The sequence below is a fragment of the Cervus elaphus genome, chromosome 11 (genome assembly GCF_910594005.1).
Source record: "Cervus elaphus chromosome 11, mCerEla1.1, whole genome shotgun sequence".
NCBI lineage: Eukaryota > Metazoa > Chordata > Mammalia > Artiodactyla > Cervidae > Cervus > Cervus elaphus.
This window is the reverse complement of record NC_057825.1, coordinates 2426472-2443973: the sequence shown is the minus strand read 5'-3', so window position 1 is coordinate 2443973 and position 17502 is coordinate 2426472. Positions and strand designations below refer to the sequence as shown.

The window sequence follows — 17502 nt, the reverse complement described above, 5'->3', positions numbered from 1 at the left end:
GGCAGGAGGGCCGCTGGGCTGCACACACACACGGTGACTTTGGGGCCCAGACGGCCAGCCCTCGGGTCCCAAGAAACAGACACAGCTGACCCCCAGCATCTCCAGGACCCCAGCCCCAAATAAGGCAGCGGCTGGCCTGGTGGGGGTGGGGGCAGGCTTCCTAAGTTACACCTCAGCAAACCCTCTGTGGCTTCCGTTCTCTTGCGGTACCCCTTCCTCCAGGAAGCCTTCCTGGTCTACTGGCCCGTGGAGGTCTGAACTCGGTCAACACTGCCTGGATAGCTCCTGCGGGGTTAGGAGAGCTGAAGAGTGAGAATTGTAGGGGGCCAGGTCACACGGGACTCTACCCAGCTGCCCTGGGGGACAGCCAGGACTTCTAAGTGGGACCCACTTCAGAGCCACTCTGCCCCTTAGCCCCTGGGCTCAGCGTGGGGACAGACCTCCATGTGCCCTGTGAACACCGGCTTCAGTTCCTCCATCCTGCCAGTCCCATAGCCCGGGCTGGGCTTCCAGATTTACAAGGAGGTGGAGAGCCCCCCGACAGGGCTGCAGGGACCACGTGCTGCCAAGGAGGCCAGCCCAGGACGGCACCCGCCCTGCATACAGTTGGCACTCCCTCAGTGCTTACTGTACGGACAAAGACCTGAACAGCCAGAGGTGCCGGCCGCTGGACCAGCACACGAGGTGGCCCCGTCCAGCAACAGCCACGGGAGAGATGAGGCCTTCCTGTGCCCGGCCGTCACCACCCGAGCAGCCTGGAGCCAGCGTCCCCGGCTCCGAGAGGCAGGCGGCAGGGCAGGGCGAGGCCTCCCCAGTGTCTATGGCTCAGGGGACCCTGCCTGTCCCCATCCTGTGGGAGGAGGGCAGCCGCGGACATCCCCACTCTGGGGGGCTTGACGGTCAGCCCACTTTGGGCCGTGGTGGGGTCTGCGTCCTGCAGGGAGTGGTCTGTTTTTAATGAGGCTGCTTTTGTGATACAGTCAGCAAAAACAAGACCAGGAGCTGACTGTGGCTCGGATCATGAACTCCTTATTGCCAAATTCAGACTGAAATTGAAGAAAGTGGAGAAAACCACTAGACCATTCAGGTATGACCTAAATCAAATCCCTTATGATTATACCCTGGAAGTGAGAAATAGATTTAAGGGACTAGATCAGATAGACAGAGTGCCTGATGACCTATGGATGGAAGTTCGTGATATTGTACAGGAGACAGGAATCAAGACCAACCCCAAGAAAAAGAAATGCAAAAAAGCAAAATGGCTGTCTGAGGAGGTCTTACATTTAGCTGTGAAAAGAAGGGAAGCCAAAAACAAAGTAGAAAAGGAAAGATCTACCCATTTGAATGCAGAGTTCCAGAGAATAGCAAGGAGAGATAAGAAAGCCTTCCTCAGTGATCAATGCAAAGAAATAGAGGAAAACAACAGAATGGGAAAGACTAGAGATCTCTTCAAGAAAATTAGAGATACCAAGGGAACATTTCATGCAAAGATGGGCACAAGAAAGGACAGAAATGGTAGGGACCTAACAGAAGCAGAAGATATTAAGAAGAGGTGGCAAGAATACACAGAACTGTACAAAAAAGATCTTCACAACCCAGATAATCACGATGGTGTGATCACTCACCTAGAGTCAGACATCCTGGAATGTGAAGTCAAGTGGGCCTTAGAAAGCATCACTATGAACAAAGCTAGTAGAGGTGACGGAATTCCAGTTGAGCTATTTCAAATCCTGAAAGATGACGCTGTGAAAATGCTGCACTCAATATGCCAGCAAATATGGAAAACTCAGCAGTGGCCACAGGACTGGAAAAGGTCAGTTTTCATTCCAATCCCTAAGAAAGGCAATGCCAAAGAATGCTCAAACTACGCACAATTGCATTCATCTCACACACTAGTAAAGTAAGGCTTAAAATTCTCCAAGCCAGCCTTCAGCAATACGTGAACCGTGAACTTCCAGATGTTCAAGCTGGATTCAGAAAAGGCAGAGGAACCAGAGATCAAATTGCCAACATCCGACGGATCATTGAAAAAGCAAGAGAGTTCCAGAAAAACATCTCTTTCTGCTTTATTGACAATGCCAAAGCCTTTGACTGTGTGGATCACAATAAACTGTGGAAAATTGTGAAAGAGATGGGAATACCCGACCACCTGACCTGCCTCTTGAGAAACCTGTATGCAGGTCAGGAAGCAACAGTTAGAACTGGACATGGAACAACAGATTGGTTCCAAATAGGAAAAGGAGTACGTCAAGGCTGTATATTGTCACCCTGCTTATTTAACTTATATGCAGAGTACATCATGAGAAATGCTGGGCTGGAGGAAGCACAAGCTGGAATCAAGATTGCTGGGAGAAATATCAATAACCTCAGATATGCAGATGACACCACCCTTATGGCAGAAAGTGAAGAACTAAAGAGCCTCTTGATGAACGTGAAAGAAGAGAGTGAAAAGTTGGCTTAAAGCTCAACATTCAGAAAACTAAGTCCCATGGCAGATAGATGGGGAAACAGTGGAAACAGTGGCTGACTTTAATTTTCTGGGCTCCAAAATCACTGCAGATGGTAACTGCAGCCATGAAATTAAAGGACGCTTACTACTTGGAAGGAAAGTTATGACCAACCTAGACAGCGTATTAAAAAGCAGAGACATTACTTTGCCAACAAAGGTCCGTCTAGCCAAGGCTATGGTTTTTCCAGTGGTCATGTATGGATGTGAGAGTTGGACTATTAAGAAAAGCTGAGCGCCAAAGAATTGATGCTTTTGAACTGTGGTGTTGGAGAAGACTCTTGAGAGTCCCTTGGACTGCAAGGAGATCCAACCAGTCCATCCTAAAGGAGATCAGTCCTGGGTGTTCATTGGAAGGACTGACGTTGAAGCTGAAACTCCAATACTTTGGCCACCTGATGCGAAGAGCTGACTCATTGGAAAAGACCTTGATGCTGGGAAAGGTTGAGGGCAGGAGGAGAAGAGGATGACAGAGGATGAGATGGTTGGATGGCATCATGGACTCGATGTACATGGGTTTGGGTGGACTCTGGGAGTTGGTGATGGACAGGGAGGCCTGGTGTGCTACGGTTCACGGGGTCACAAGGAGTCGGACACGACTGAGCAACTGAACTGAACTGAACTGCTTTCAGATTTGTCCCCTCGGAGAAGCAATTATTTCAGAGAAACATGAGGTGCCCCCAAACCCAGGGACACATCCAGGCCTCGCACTTGGGTGGGGGGGGCTCCCCCCACACACGCAGGTCTCCCTGCTTGATGCTGACCTTTCACGCGAGGTGCCCTGAACATAAGGGAATTCTCGTTGCAGCTGGGAGCACGGGGCAGGCCAGCCAGGATGCTGGGAGGGGTGGGCCTTGGCTTGCCCGCTGGTGAAGGTCACAGTCGGGCAGAGGGACAGTTCCTAGTCCCCTGCCAGGGATGGGCCGGCCAGAGGAGCGTGGCCTCTGCCCTCCCAGCAGGTAGCCCCCGCCTCACTCCCCAGGGACGAGGAAGACCCGCTCCCAGAGCAAGCCGAAAGCCCTCGAGGTGCCTCGACTCAGAAACTCCTACATTTTGTACATCTTCAAAAAATCACCCCAACAAGGCTAACATGACACATTTAAAGCTGTGAAATCATTTTATGACACAATAAAACATACAGCTCTACATTTAAGGATAAATTATATTCCCTGCCATGTCTGATCACGTTTGTTCAAGCCTGAAAAATCACTTCAATCCCAAGAAAAGTGAACCTGCCTGGTGGCCGGGAGCAGGCTCCTGGATCAGGAAACCGCGGCTCCTTCCAGCTCGAGGGGTCCACGGATGACCTGGGCTGATGCTTTCACCCCAGGGAGGGAGGAAGTGAACCCCAAGAAGGAGCTACCGTGCCCGGAGAGACAGGAGGCTGCCATGAGAGCCGCAAGAAGTCTTCCCTGATTTCAAGGTTGGCATCCACCTGGCCCAACTCTGAGCTCCCGTGGTCAAACATCTCGTGCACATTTTTTTTTTCTCCTGTGTGCAAGTCTGGCTCCCAGCCCTGCGGGGGGCGGGGCATTCCTCCAGGGCAGATACTTAACTGCAAGCCCACTCAGGAGGCGGACAGCTCTGAGAAGGTGTGGCAGGCAGCTCCAGGCCCCTGGGAGCACCTGGAAAGAAGCAGCGGGTAGCGGGAGGAATGAGCCATCAGGCAAATGCAAGGAACTAATCGTCAGGGCCGTTTAAAAACAGGCCTCTCATCTGAGGCTCTGTTTGCTTGACGGAGCGTTCTTGTAAGTGGCAATGTTTTGTGCTAATTTTTTCAGCCAGCTGCTCTATTATTTGATGATACGCTCTTCAAGGACCTCAGAAGTGAGCTCTGAGTGCTTGAGAACGTAATCTCTGCTCACACAGAGCCCGCAGAGTGCTGCTGTGCCTCCGAGGCTGGGGCTGCCCACGTGGGACTACAGGCCACACGTGGCTGTGAGCTCACAAACGTGGCCAGCGGCCTGACCGGATCACATCAACCACCTCTTACATCAACGACCACGGGTGGAACTAGCGGATATTTTGGATACACTGGGTTCAGTAAAAGCACACTCTTAAAAGTCATTGCGTGTGGCTCAGTCACTCCGTTGTGTCCGACTTTAAGAGTCCATGGACTGTAGCCCGCCAGGCTCCTCTGTCCCTGGGATTTCCCAGGCAAGAGTACTGGAGTGGGTTGTCATTTCCTCCTCCAGGGGATATTCCTGACCCAGGGATTGAACCCAGGTCTCCTGCATTGGCAGGCGGATTCTTTACCACTGAGCCTCCCGTTTCTTTTTCTCTTTTTGACACAGCTACTAGAACGTTAACGATCGCCAGGCAGCTCGTGTTTGATCGCTCCTGGAGCGTGCTGCCACGGCCATCAGGCGGGGGTGTCATTCCTGTCTCTTTATAGTTCCTGAAAGTGCACAGAAACCCGCTGGCGGCTGAGCCAACATGACTTGCTGACAGACGGATGTGTTCTTGGGCCCACGCACACCTGGCGGTCCCTCCCTGGGGCCCCAGACCTTCCCCCGGGCTACGGCCGCCCGTGGAGCCAGAGCTGGACTTTCTCCGAACAGCTGTGAAGCGTCTGAGGTCTGGCAGAGCAGCAGGGCCCTTAGAGACACAAGGTGGTCTGGACACCGGCCCTGTCCAGGTTTGACCAGCTCTGACACCTGGTCAGAGCCCAGAGGAACGGATGAGCCAGTTCCGCTGGAAACGTCACCCCCTCGCTCCCCATCACCGCTGGGCATCAGATCCAGGCCGCCGCCCGGCCCCCTCCCCCAGGAGAGGCCAGGTAAGAAACGACATTTCTGTTTATGTCATGTAAATTGCCGTAATGGATAAATATGAGTCCCAAGTCCGCAGAGACAAGACGCTAGGAAATCTTGATTTTCAATGAAAGGAGAAGGGGGGGCGGGGAAAGCATGAAAAATTTATTAACCTGGAGCCCCTGGGACCAAACCGCAAGTTAAAGACTCAAATCCATCCCCCTTCCCTATAACGTATGATTTACATTCGCAATAACGGGCGCCATACGGAACTCATTGGATTAAGGAGGCTCACTCTTAATGTCACGGAATAACATTATTGAACCGCGCAAAGCCACCCGGCCCCCACACCGGCTTCTCCGTGTGGGAGGAATTCCATCCTGTGTGTTGGTCTGAGAGGTCAGACAGCAGTGGAATTGGGGGAGAAAGGAGGAAACGGGTGTGCGCCCAACACACCGCCCAGGAATCCTCAAACCTGGACAGGCCCCCGGGACCAGGCAGGGACCCCCGGGGGCGGCAGCTGAGCAGGGGGCCTGGCGGGCACTCAGGAGGCTGTACAAGGTGGGCCCCGCCCTCCTGGAACCCGCAGCCTCTGCTGACCCCTGAGGCATGTTTCCAGAGGACACAGACCCCCAACTTTGGCTTGAGGGTGACTCCACAGAAATGGCCTGACACTCAGCGCCGGGCAGGGGGCTCCCCTGGGGTCCCCGGGCCCCACATCCGCAGAGCCAGCCCCGGATGGAGTCAAGGGGCATCAAACTGGGGTCTCGACAGAGCAAGTGCACAGGGCGTCCCGCTCTCGCTGTCATCACGACTCTCACCCAGTCTGAGCCGTAAGATCCAGGCAAGCGAGGCCACGAGGCTCCCCAGAAGCAGCGGCCGGTTATCGGGGAACAAAGGGACGTCTGCCGACAAACGGGGACAAGCCCCCTCGGCAGGTCGTCGCCTGGCCTGAGGGCCGTGGGCCCGCCATGGCCCAGACAAGCCCGTCACCTCTTCGCCTCGGTCCCCACCGGCCGCGTGGAGCAGGCCACACAGCCCTGCACCAGGCCACCGTCGACCTCGCAGAAGCCAAGCCTCTCTTCCAGAAGACCCCCACCTCCACCCAGTCCCTGGGGAGGGCTCCGGATCCCTTGGGTGAAACCAATGCTAGGGGTGGGCTGCATGTGACGGCCCAGGCAGTCCTCGGAGGGGGCAAGGAGGGGACAGAGGCAGGCCAGACCAAGGCTTCGGGAAGCGGGGACACCCCAGTGGCTTCAGGAGGCCCCAGCCTGGAGCCTCAGACCAGCCCCGGCCCGCGTCAGGCCAGGAGACAACTCTGAATCACCAGCCGCCCCTGCTCGTGGCCTGAGCTCCTGGGGGCCCAGCTTCTGCAAAAGCGCCTTCCTTCCCCGGAACGGCCTCGCCAGCCCAGGGAGGCGCAGGCCCAGCCCCACCCCGACGGCAGCACCAAAAGACCAGCCCTCCTCGCGCCCGGCCCTGGGGAGGAAGCTGCAGCCATGTCACCACGGGAATGTGGGTGAAGACCTGCTGACCCTCTGCCGGGGGGGAGCGCACCCCCCAGCCCCATGCAGGCGACCGAGGCGGGCTCCCGTCCCGGGGAGAGCCCGCCTCCGCCACCCACTCCCCTCCCGTCCCCCTGCCGGCTCCTTACTCTGCCAGCTCCTCCAGGCTGCGGTACACGTCCTCGTCATTCTCCGCCGTCTCCTCCGAGGGGAAGGGCCTGCGGAGACAGACAGGGGGGAGTGAGCGGGTCTCTGCCTTCTGTCTGCTCTCATGGAAGGAAACAGGGTGCATGTGACACAGGGCCCCCCAAGTGGAGATGTCGAGCAGGAGGACCCCATGCCCAGCCCGGCCCCAGACCCCGCGGAGCTCGCTCCTTCCGTCCAGGCCCCGGAGCGCCTGCTGGTGAACGAGGGAACCAGGTCAGGGATGCAGGAAGCTTCCATCCGTGTCACGGTCCTGTCTTCACACATCAGGGGGCCTCAGACACGGGGACCTGGGCTCCCCCGGGTGCCTCGTGGTGGAGCATGAGAGCCTGTCTTTAGGAGCGGGGGTCAGGGTAGGAACCTAGACTTATCTGGACTTCAGACCCTTTATTTCTTCCATGAAGATCTCCCAGTTCTGTATATGGGGGATGCCCAGGGTCCCTGCAAACTCTGTCACCCTACGATGCACCTGGGAGGAGTAGGAGACGGGGCCGGGCGTCAGAAAGCTTCCCAGTGTGGTGGGGGTGGCACGGCAGGGTCCTCACCAGCAGACAGGGGGCCCCCTGGGCAGTTCGGAATCCGTGGGAGGAGAACTCACGGGGAGGAAAAGGACGTTCACAGGGAAAGCGGGGGTTCGGCCACACCTGTCACTACTGCAGAACGAACCTGGGCCTGACTCCCGGGAAGGGGGCGGAGCCAGCCTACGCGGCCCAGGGGCTGAGATGGAGGTGACGAGGAGCCCTGGGCCCGGCCGGGCTCACGGGAGGGAACACAGGCGCCACACCACCTGCAGGACGTCCTCTCGGGGAGGGTGGGTGAACCCCAGATCTGTCACCCCCTACCGCTATCCAGAGACTGAAAAGGGGTGGTCCCAGCTCCCAAACTGGAGAAAATGGGACAGGTCTGCAAACAGCACAGCGTGATCCGAGTGAAGAAGTGACGGGTGGAGATGGGGGCCACTCAGAGCCCACCAAGCTGTGAGCTGGAGACCTAGGTCCTGGCCAGCGCCATCACAGACCTGCACAGCCCTGCGTCTGAGGTCCCGAGGCAGACCTGCCAGACCAGGGGTCCCCGTCACCTGCGGCTTCCTGGCAACAGCTTGTGACACAGCCCAGGCCAACCTCTCTGTAGAAGGGCTCCCCTCCTCCCTCCCATCACCATGACAACAGCATCCCCCACTGGGCATCATGTGACAAGAAGGAAGCAGGACAGATGTGTGTCTTCAGGTCATGGGGAGAGCCCCAGGCCATCAGACGCCTGTGCCCCCAGCAGGACCAGGACCCTCACTGACCCAGCCAGGAAACCCCTCCACGACACAGAACTGGAAGCCAATCCAGATCACAGGTGGTTGACAGGGTGCTGGAACCGAGCTCTGGTTTCCTAACTGACTCCCCACGGCCGACGGTTCCAGCCCCCCACCCTACTGATCACAGAAAATTCCAGGCCAGGCTGAGGGTGGCCACCCCACCCCCACCAGCAGGACACCCTGCTGCCATGACCAGCCTCGCACGGACCCTGTCAGCTGTGTACACTCTACTCTCTGGCAGAAAGAGCTCGTCTGCTCACCCCTGGGTGTGGCTGGTGGGGACCCTTCCCGGAGTAGGGGAATGCCCGGGTCAGGGGCACAGGCTGGATAAGACCAAGTGGGCCGGGTTAGGGTCTTACACACTAAGACAGGCCACCATGCTAGAGCCGTACTCACAACCAAAGTAACTTTATTCCACGAGCTCCATGTAAATTTTCTAACATGCATCTGTGTTCTGCATCATGAAGCTTTCCACTTTCCAGCTCAGGGAGTCAGCAAACCCACGGCGCACACGTCACCTCTCACCCTGCGCATGCCCAGACAGACATCACTAGTCAACCGCTGCACTCCTATCCTTGAAGGAAATCCTATGTACGTATCCTGTCCTTACAGTCTCTCTCAACACAGGGCTCTGCTCTCAAGCAGATGAGACATTCAGATGAAACCCACCTGCTCTGCCAGGTGAGCTGAGACACAGGCAGGTTAGGAGAGGAAAAGCATTTTTTTATTTTTTATTTTTCACTGAAAAATATTGCTCTTGGCCATGCTCCACAGCATGCAGGACCTTAGTTCAGGCCACTGTGGTCCCAGTGTCGAGTCCTAACCACTGGACTGCCACAGGACTCCCTCGGACAGGAAAGGCTTTGGAGTAAGGCACACCCAGGGGGGCCTGAACCCTAGGTCCACCGCCGGCTCTCTGAGTGACCTTAGACCAGCTACTTGCCCTCTCTGAGTCTCAGTTCTCTTCCCCTGGGACGTGGAGACAGAAGCAACCCCTTTACGGACCTGTACGCGCTGCTGTATTTAAAACGGTTGACCAACAAGGACCTATTTTATAGCACAGGGAACTCTGCTCAATGTTATGTGGCAGCCTGGATGGGAGGCGGCTTTGGGGGAGAATGGTTACATGTGTGTGTCTGGCTGAGTCCCTTTGCTGTTCCCCTGAAACTGTCATAACACTGTTAGTCAGCTATACCTACCCCAGTACAAAATAAAAAGTTTTTAAAAGAAATAACCCCTTATGGGGTTGTCGTGAAGGCTGGCTGTAAGATGGGGGACTGTTCTGCACTTAGTAGGACCCCAACCCTGGAAGCTGCTATTCCTTATTTCTGTTCACCCTCATCCTCTCAGCCAGGCCAGTTAATGCCACCCAAGGAAAGTAACTTCTGATGCCTCCTTAAGGCCTAAGAGCCCCAGAATAATTCAGCATGTTTTTTCCTTCCAGACAAACAGGAAGTTAGTGCTCACTAAAAGAAGATAGAGGAGTAATTTCAAAACGTTTTGTCTCAAAAAAAAAATCCATCGTGTGTGTGAGTGACACTCTTATATGTTCTCTTTTCCATGTCTCTGTCGGTGTCCAGGTTTACACTCCTTTTCATCTCCTTCGTCTGTCCCACGCAACGGAGATGAAACAAGAATGTTAAAGGCAGAAGAACTACCCTGCTGTCCACAAAACGCTTCCTGCTTTTGTTCCAACATCCCTGTGGGGGGCCACAAATCCCCTTGAGAATGAGGCTGCAAATCCAATTAATTTCTGCCGCAGCCAAACAAAGCCAGGCTGCAGCCAGGGTGGGCAGAGGGAACGGGGCGGACAGCCTGCCGGGGACGATGTGGAGTCACGCACCCTGGCTGCTGAGGCCAGCCCTGGGATGGGACTGGAAGGTAGGGGTAGGGGGCGGCTTGCCGACGCTCTGGCCTCCTTCAACCCCACTCTCCCCACTGCCCCCATGCGCTCACTACCTCCAGCCCCTGTGAGTGCTCTTCCCTCTGACGCCAGCCCCCTGCCTACCCATTCACCCAGGTCCTGGCAGCCTGTAAGACTCAATCCAAGCTCTATCTCGGGTGGGCAAACGTGACCGCACTCTCAGCCTGGGTCCACTTCTGCCTAGCACAGTGCCTGACACTGTAGCGACCCAGCTGGATAGATGGATAAATGGGTGAATGAAAAGACAAATGAATGGATGGATGAATGGACAGATGGATGTATGGGTGGGTGTCTAGAACAAGTGGGTGGGAGAAGGGTGGCAAGGTGGGTTGATGGACAGAAGAGTGAGGTGAGTGAGCAGGTGGGTAAGGGCGGAAGGATGGATGGGTGGCCAGGAGGACAGGTGGGTGGGTGGATTCACTGGGGAGTGGATGGGTGGACAGAGGAATAGATGTCAGACATTGTCGAGCTATGGTTCTCAAGTCAGGGCTATGGTTTTTCCAGTGGTCATGTATGGATGTGAGAGTTGGACTCTAAAGAAAGCTGAGCACCGAAGAATGGATCATTTGAACTGTGGTATTGGAGAAGACTCTTGAGAGTCCCTTGGACTGCAAGGAGATCCAACCAGTCCATCATAAAGATGATCAGTCCTGAATATTCATTCGAAGGACCAATGCTGAAGCTGAAACTCCAATACTTTGGCCACCTGATGGGAGAGCTGACTCACTGGAAAAGACCCTGATGTTGGGAAAAACTGAAGGTGGGAGGAGAAGGGGACGACAGAGGATGAGATGGTTGGATGGCATCACCGACTCAATGGACATGAGTTTGAGTGAGCTCCGGGAGTTGGTGATGGCCAGGGAGGCCTGGCGTGCTGCGGTCCATGGGGTCTCAAAGAGAAAAGACACGACTGAGCGACTGAACTGAACTGGTTCTCAAGCTGCCCTTCCCCTCAGAAAACAACAAACGGCAGCCCTGAATCAGAGGCAAGGGAGCATCTTCAAGAAGCACTTCTGAGAAGCCGGGCAGAGGTGCCCCAGTCAGCCCTGAGCCGTGACTTTTCGGTGCTGACCCTGACTCCACACCCATGGACACATCTGCAGAGAGGGCGTCTCTGGGGCCACATTACAGCTGGAACTTCAAACCTGTGAGGGGGAGTAGGGGTGACTCTGGGGTCACTTGCAAGAAGGCCTGGCCCCATCCTTCTGTCTCAGACCCCCCCAACTACCCCCTCCTCAGCTTGACCAGACAGCCAGACGTTCACGGCGTACTCATTTGTTCTTGAAAAGGAGGGGGTGAGAATCAGGTATGGCAGAAGGACACAGGCATGACCGTGGGCCAGACACAGAGTGTGGTCATCCAGGTCGGCGGGGGCGGGTGCTGGTCCCTCAGATGCCGTCAGACCCTTCCTAAGGACGCATTTCCTGGTGCCCGGCTTCTGGGAAGCCAAGTTTCCCACTCACATCCCTGAGGGAATTAAGGGGATGCCCGAGCTGGAAGCAGAAAAGCTGCCAGGGGCCCATAAACCCTACCAGGCCCACGCATCAGGCAGCGTCAAGTCCACCCAGCACCCCGCCCTCCTGGCGGGGTAAGAGGCTCGGGCCACTGCTTCAAGGCCCCCCAAATTACGCCTCCCACCCTGCGGCCAACGTCCACAACCTCGGCTGTGGCCAGCCTGGCCAGAGGGGGCAGCCCCACTGCCGGAGGCTGACGGGTCCCCCGCTGGGGGAGTAAGGCTCCAAAACAGAGCACCCTCAGGAGGGTGGGCACCCCGACCCCCAAACAGAGACCTGGGGCTCAGGGCCCCTGCCCCAGGCGTGCCCCCTCCAGCCTTCATCCGTCGGGCCGTTTCCTGGCACCTGCTCTGAGCTGGGCTCGGGGGCTGCCACTGTCCCTGCTTCAGGGAGAAGGCGCAGCGCGACCGTGGCTCCAGGACCAATAAATCAGGCTCTGGTCCTTGCCCGCGGGACTTCCCTGAGAATCTGCTGGAAAGCCGGGGCCTCTGGAAAGTGCCCACGTGTGCAGCCGTGGGTCAGGGAGGGAGGGACGTGTGGTCAGGGCGGGGGCGCAGCCGATGCTCCGGGGTCCCAGCCTGAAGGCGGCAAACACAGGCGCACACCGGCTGGGACCCCGGAGCGCTGTGGGGTGTGAACAGTGAAGCCCTGTGCGGCGGGCAGCAGGACAACAAACGACCCAGGAGCCAATGAGAGGCCCTCCGAGCCCAGAGGCCCCCCTTGCCGTGTGACCCTGAGCAGGGCCCACTCTCTCTCTGAGCCTCAGTCTCTCCAGCTGTAGAATGGGGGTGGTCGTCACCATCAGGATTAAATAAGCCAGCACGCAGAGCCTCTCAGAGGGCCTCGTGGCCCCTGAGCGGCCCGTGACCCTCCCTCCCCTTCCAGGGGCTCATCCCTGGAGCCCACCTCCAAGTCCAGGGCCCCAGGCTCAGGCAGACCCCACCATCCTCGCGGCCTCTGAGCATTCTGTTCCAGGTGGAAAGCGCCCCTCGCCCGGCAGCCTCCAGCCCTGTCCCAGGCCCACGGGGTCAGCACCACCGCGGGGTCTTCCACTGCCCCCGCCGAGCTCTGGAGGAAGACGGTCACCTCGACGGACCAACGTCCATATTCAGGAGGTGAGGCTGTGCTTCAGGTCGGCGCTTGGCTCTGACCGGCAGCGCCGTTTGGAGAATCTAGGACACGGGGTTTATGTTCCACTTTTCAGGTGAAAGTGATCCGGGTTGAGATGGCTCTTCCCCCTCGGTCCCTTGTTGAGCATGTGCAGGCAGGAACGTGGAAACGCGACTCACAGGCAAGTGCTCCCTGCAAAGCGACCTCCAAGCTCAGCGTTTACTGGCAGCATCAGAGAGCGGCACTGTCCGCAGACGCTCCTGGTCCTCCCGGGCCAACCAGGGGCATCTGAGAGAGGGGCCAGGGCCCCAGCTTCTCAGCTCACGGCCTGAGGCCTGGGGGTGCCTGGGTGTCCTGCAGGGGTGACCACGGCAGAGCGCGTCCCAGACAGGGAGTCTCTGAGGATGCGGGAATTCCAGGACTAAAACCGGGATGAGCCGGCCACCCGGTCCTGCCCGTGTGGACAGCGGTGCCTCTGTTTCCGGCGCTGGCATCACCCAGGAGCCCTCGGAACTCACCCGCCCTGGGCCCAGGCAGGCGGCCGGTGAGCAGAGGGCTGGGGGAGGGGACACGCCGCCACAGAGCGCCAGGCCACACCCGCCTGGAAGCCGGAAACAGCAGTGAGACAGACTTTAAAGGCACATCAAACTGCAGCATGAAGGCCCCGACAGGCCCGTTTAATTATTCAAAAAGTCACCCGGGTGCCGCCTGCTAATTGGCTGCAAGGCCTTGGAGCACCGGGATTCTTATTAAAAACAGCTCTCCAGCTAAACAGCCCGGCTGTCCAAACAAGCACGAAATCCGGCTCTCCCCCTGGCCGGCCGTGCACCCACAGACGGACCCTGGCACCTGTGCTGCGCAGGGCGCCTCCCCACCCACTGCCAAGGCCGCCCGGGGCTGCCGGGCTGGGGGCCGCAAAGGCCCAGAAGCGGGGGGGCGGGGGGGGGGGGGGCAGGGCAAGCTTCCCGCAGGGAGCTGACCCGGGGAGCAGCGTCTACCCTGGGTTCAGAGTCCGGCCTCGCTTCAGACAGACGGGGGCTGGAACTGGCCGCACCTTAAGCTTCCTGGCCCAAGTTTGCCCAGGGACCTGAGTGACCGCGCCTGTAAAATGGGGGTACACCGCCTGCCTCTCACACACAATGACACGCGCGGGGACGTGCCTCCACAGGGCCTGGCACACGAGCAGGAGGAAGCAGGGGTGATGGTGCGTGTGGTCAAGATTCAGGGGCTGGAGGAGGCAGCCTGGGCAGAGGTGGGCAGAGCCGCTCACGCCCTGCGCACTCGGGCGCGCGGGGCTCAGGGCGGCTGGGCCGAGCCGGGAGGAGCCGAAGGGCCAGTGGGGCAGGACCTGGGCAGGGCGGGGGGACAGAGTGACCAATGGGCCAGCCCAGGGGCCAGGACCAGGACCTGAAGCCAAAGTGGGCATAGGCGGAGGAGGTCCTGGGGTCCCCCTGTGACCTCAGCGGAGGCAGGTCCAGCGAAGGTGCGGGTGGGGGAGGAGGTGCAGCCCCTCGGGTGACCGGGGGAGACCCGAGTGAACCTCCGGAGCCCAGCCGGCTGTTCTGGCCCTTGTTTCCAGAGCCCTAGTGAGGCAGAGGGGGAGGCTGACCTCGGGGCACGCTTTCCCACAGCCCACTGTCCGGGGCCAGGGGTGCAAGGGGCCTGCAGCTGCTGCTAAGATGGGGGATGCGGTTTCTCAGCAGCCATGAGGCTGAACAGAGGTCTGACTTTCCGGTCCACTTCTCCGAACGGCAGCCTTTCACAGCAGAAAGGCCAGCGGGTCCGAGGGCCATCTCCCCCCGCAAGCAGGGCCCAGCCCCTGCGGCCATTAGGCTGTTTTCCTTTCACGACCTTTTGACCTCTTCCCAGGGGATACCTGCTTGGCCTAGGCAGGAAATCCCAGCGACCTGCCATGGCCCCGCCTGGATGGAATGTGCCCTGGAAAGGGCCATCAGGGAACGGGAGGCCATGCAGGCAGCAGGGTCTTCCCAGAGCCGCAGCCCGCACGGCCCGCCCCCAGCCTGTCCGCCCAGCCCGCAGCCCAAGGCCTCGGGCAGCCCTGTTCTCACCGGCAGACTCTGCACAGGAAGCTTTCACGCTGGTCACTGGGGGACGAGAGCCCCCTCGGCTGGGGGGACTGCACCCAGGCACAGCCTCGCTGGGCGGGGAGAGGGGGCCGGGGTTGAGAGACAGGAGCTGCGGCTCGGAGACGGACGGAGCAGGCCCAGCTCCGAGTAAGAAGCAGCATGGGCTGGCAGTCCTATCCAAGACCCCGGGGCCCCCCACCCTGCCCACCGCTCCCCTCACGACCCTCCTACCCGCCCCGCCCCTCTTGACCACACCAGGACACCCAGCACGTCCCCTCCCGGCCTCCCCAGAGCTTCTGCCTGGGCCTCCGCCACCCAGACCCGTCCACCCTGGCTCTGCTCACCCCTCCCGCTCAGCCGCCTCACATGCCCCCTCCTCGGGGAGGGGCGTAGACCTTTGCACGCGAGGACCTCCATGCCTCCCTGCTTGCCCACCTGCAGGACTGGTCCCCCCGGAGCCCAGCCTCGAGAGGGTGGCACACAGCAGGTGCACACAGCCAGGCCACCGCTCCGGCACCAGGCCACTCTGGGCTCCCGTGAGAACAAGGACAGGACCGCTGTCCACCTCACCCTGGGCGAGGGGCCCCGGGGGTCCAGCTGGGCCACGGCCCTCTGCACGGCGCCAGTGCCGGGTCTGGAGGCGGCCCTGGGCAGGGAGGACTGCGCTCGGGCCAGCCGTCCCGCCCTGCGGCTGGTTGCTCACCTTGGAGTCGGCAGGGCCTCAGGGCCGGGCTCCGGGCCTCGGCTTTCATCAGACCCGCATGGGCCTCCGGGCTGCGCTCCTGGACACCACCCCATCCAAACCCCACCCCCGGACCGCTGCTTGGACTCCCGAGCTGGAGAGACACGCGGAGCCCGTGAGTGCTCGACGGCAGCGCCCCCAGCCTCCCGTGGCCACCAAGCCCACGCAGGGCGGGGCCCACGGCAGGCCAGCGCCTTGAGCAGCCCTCATCACGGCATGGAGGCCAGACCTCCAGGGCTAGGCCGGGGACCTCACAGGGAAAACGGAGCCCCAGCTGCCCCCAGGGTCAGCAGTGAGGCCTGAGGCTGCTCCCCAGCCCCCAGAGGCCAGCTCTGCTGGGGACTGAAGCCAGAAGGACCTGGAGACACGCCGGGCCCAGGCCCCGGAACCCTGACCCCCAGCTGACTCTTGCGGGAGGAAGGGAAGGTAGGGTCCCAGTTCTACCCCAACAGGTGGAGACCCTGGGCCAGAGAGGCCCTCTCGAGGCCTCAGTCTCCTCTCAAAGTGGGGCTGAATTCCGATTCTCGGGGTCCAGGAGAGCTGATCTGTGGGGGTGGGGCTGAATCCCGATTCCCGGGGTCCAGGAGAGCCGATCTGTGGGGGTGGGGCTGAATCCCGATTCCCGGGGTCCAGGAGAGCCGATCTGTGGGGGTGGGGCTGAATCCCGATTCCCGGGGTCCAGGAGAGCCGATCTGTGGGGGTGGGGCTGAATCCCGATTCCCGGGGTCCAGGAGAGCTGATCTGTGGGGGTGGGGCTGAATCCCGATTCCCGGGGTCCAGGAGAGCCGATCTGTCGGGGTGGGGCTGAATCCCGATTCCCGGGGTCCAGGAGAGCCGATCTGTCGGGGTGGGGCTGAATCCCGATTCCCGGGGTCCAGGAGAGCCGATCTGTGGGGGTGGGGCAGAATCCCGATTCCCGGGGTCCAGGAGAGCCGATCTGTCGGGGTGGGGCTGAATCCCGATTCCCGGGGTCCAGGAGAGCCGATCTGTGGGGGTGGGGCTGAATCCCGATTCCCGGGGTCCAGGAGAGCTGATCTGTCGGGGTGGGGCTGAATCCCAATTCTTGGGGTCCAGGTGAGCACTCAGTGAGCTGAGCCCTGGGGCATGCTTGGCCCCATGCATGTCGCCACTGCCAGGATGGCGGGGGCAGGGCAGGAAGAGGGGCAGCTCCAGAAAGGCCCGAGTGCCCCACAGCCCAGAACTGCGCGCCGTGCTGACCGTGTGGCAGCTGTGAAACCAGGGATTCCCAGGAGTCAGCCCACTGCTGGCGACTGCCCTAAAGGTCTGAAACTGCAGAGACTGAACAAAACCACACGCGAAATACAGCAAAACTAAGAGCCTCTTCATGAAGATGAAAGAAGGGAGTGAAAAAGCTGTAAAACTCAACATTCAAAAAACTACGATCATGGCATCCGGTCCCATCACTTCATGGCAAATAGATGCGGAAACGCTGGAAACAGTGACAGACTGTATTTTCTTAGGCTCCAAATTCACTGCAGCTGGTGACATGAAATTAAAAAACACTTGCCCCTTGTAAGAAAAGCTATTACAAACCTAGACAGCATATTAAAAAGCAGAGACATCACTTTGCTAACAAAGGCCTGTCCAGTCAAGGCTATGGTTTTTCCAGTAGTCACATATGGATGTGAGAGTTGGACCATAGAGAAAGCTGAGCACCAAAGAATGAATGCTTTTGAACTGTGGTGTTGGAGAAGACTCTTGAGAGTCCCTTGGACTGCAAGGAGATCCAACCAGTCTATCCTAAAGGGAATCAACCCTGAATATTCACTGGAAGGACTGATGCTGAAGCTGAAGCTCCAATACTTTGGCCATGTGATGCGAAGAGCTGAC

General features: G+C 58.9%; 1 protein-coding gene across 4 annotated transcripts in view; it reads right to left on the bottom strand.

Annotated features, from left to right (window-relative positions):
• VAV2 (vav guanine nucleotide exchange factor 2) overlaps positions 1-17502 on the bottom strand; it is a 177179-nt gene that overhangs the window by 53081 nt on the left and 106596 nt on the right. For all 4 annotated transcript variants that reach the window (XM_043916353.1, XM_043916354.1, XM_043916355.1 and 1 more), the window contains exon 4: positions 6914-6982. In XM_043916353.1, the coding sequence (XP_043772288.1) occupies positions 6914-6982 (69 nt within the window). The remainder of the gene's footprint in view (positions 1-6913; positions 6983-17502) is intronic.